Source organism: Sinocyclocheilus grahami, unplaced genomic scaffold (genome assembly GCF_001515645.1).
Source record: "Sinocyclocheilus grahami isolate Dianchi unplaced genomic scaffold, SAMN03320097.WGS_v1.1 scaffold43362.1, whole genome shotgun sequence".
Classification (NCBI taxonomy): domain Eukaryota; kingdom Metazoa; phylum Chordata; class Actinopteri; order Cypriniformes; family Cyprinidae; genus Sinocyclocheilus; species Sinocyclocheilus grahami.
The window spans coordinates 1-1141 of NW_015524429.1; the positions used below are offsets into that span (position 1 = coordinate 1).

The window sequence follows — 1141 nt, forward strand, 5'->3', positions numbered from 1 at the left end:
ACCCATTCACTGCAGAGGATCCATTGGCGAGCAAATGATATAATGCTATATTTCTCCACATCTGCTCTGATGTAGATATCATTTACACAATCACTCAGCTTATTTGTTTAGCAAATATTTCCAGAGAAATGCATCTCTGTAAACAATAACCATTCTCCAACATAATGGATCATATGACATATCAGGAAACTTCTGACCTGATTGTTTTGTCTTCTGAGGTTTGGACAATAGATGTGCTTCCTGGTACCCAGCACACATGGGTCACCTGAAACGGAGGGCAACGGGACAAGACGCGATCATATTCAGTGCCCAAAAATACTTTTAACACACACACAAGAATATTAGAACATAAAGTACATTTCTGAATACAGCCTTTCTAACCAGGTTGCGTGAGATGGTGTGTTTTTGCAGACATTCTCCCGACTCAATGTCCCAGAGGCGCATGGAGTTATCACGAGAGCCCGTGCATAGCTTTGAGCCATCTACGAAATGAATAAAACCCCATGAAAGGATTGTGTTTGAGATTTTGTGGTCATTGAGTGTTTTTCTTTGAGGGTTTGTTCACCTGGGCTTACCACTACCCCGTTAACTACAAGCTCATGGCCACAAAACTCCTGGACGGGTTCTGTATCTCGACCCAGATCCCACATCAGCACCGTCTTATCACGGGATGCACTGAAGATCAAGGAACTTCCTTTAAAACAGCATAACTAAAGGAAAACAAGAGAGATGTGTATACACAATGTACATGCTAAATAATTAAGCAATCTTTGTTTTATTCATTTTTGCTCCACCAATGAAAACTGTTCCAAAATAAGTCAAAGCTTTGTTTGTCGAATCAAATTAAAGAGGCTCTAACTGTAGTTTTAATACCTTTGTAATCTCTCTGCTGTGGCCCTGGAAAGATTTACACCGTTTTCCAGCTCTCCATTCATAGACAACAACAGCCTGACCGAAAAAAAACAAAACAATGACGATAGCATATTAAAATGCACATAATGTAAATCAATGAACAAGATATTATGACGATTATTACATGTTGATTTAAAGCCTACAATGTGGCGTGTGTAATTTCTGTGCCACTAGTGGCACAAAACTAAACTGCAAAAATAGCTAGATTTTTACATGCTTGATGTTATCA

The 1141-nt window shown here is 39.1% G+C and overlaps 1 protein-coding gene across 1 annotated transcript; it reads right to left on the reverse strand.

Moving 5' to 3' along the window:
* Positions 1–43: 43 nt before the first annotated feature.
* On the reverse strand, positions 44–975 carry LOC107580759 (WD repeat-containing protein 31-like; the record flags this gene model as incomplete). Its single annotated transcript, XM_016266402.1, has 4 exons — positions 44–265; positions 382–482; positions 566–710; positions 874–975. Coding segments are annotated over 4 exons (432 nt in total), but the record flags the coding sequence as incomplete, so codon positions are not given.
* Positions 976–1141: the final 166 nt, after the last annotated feature.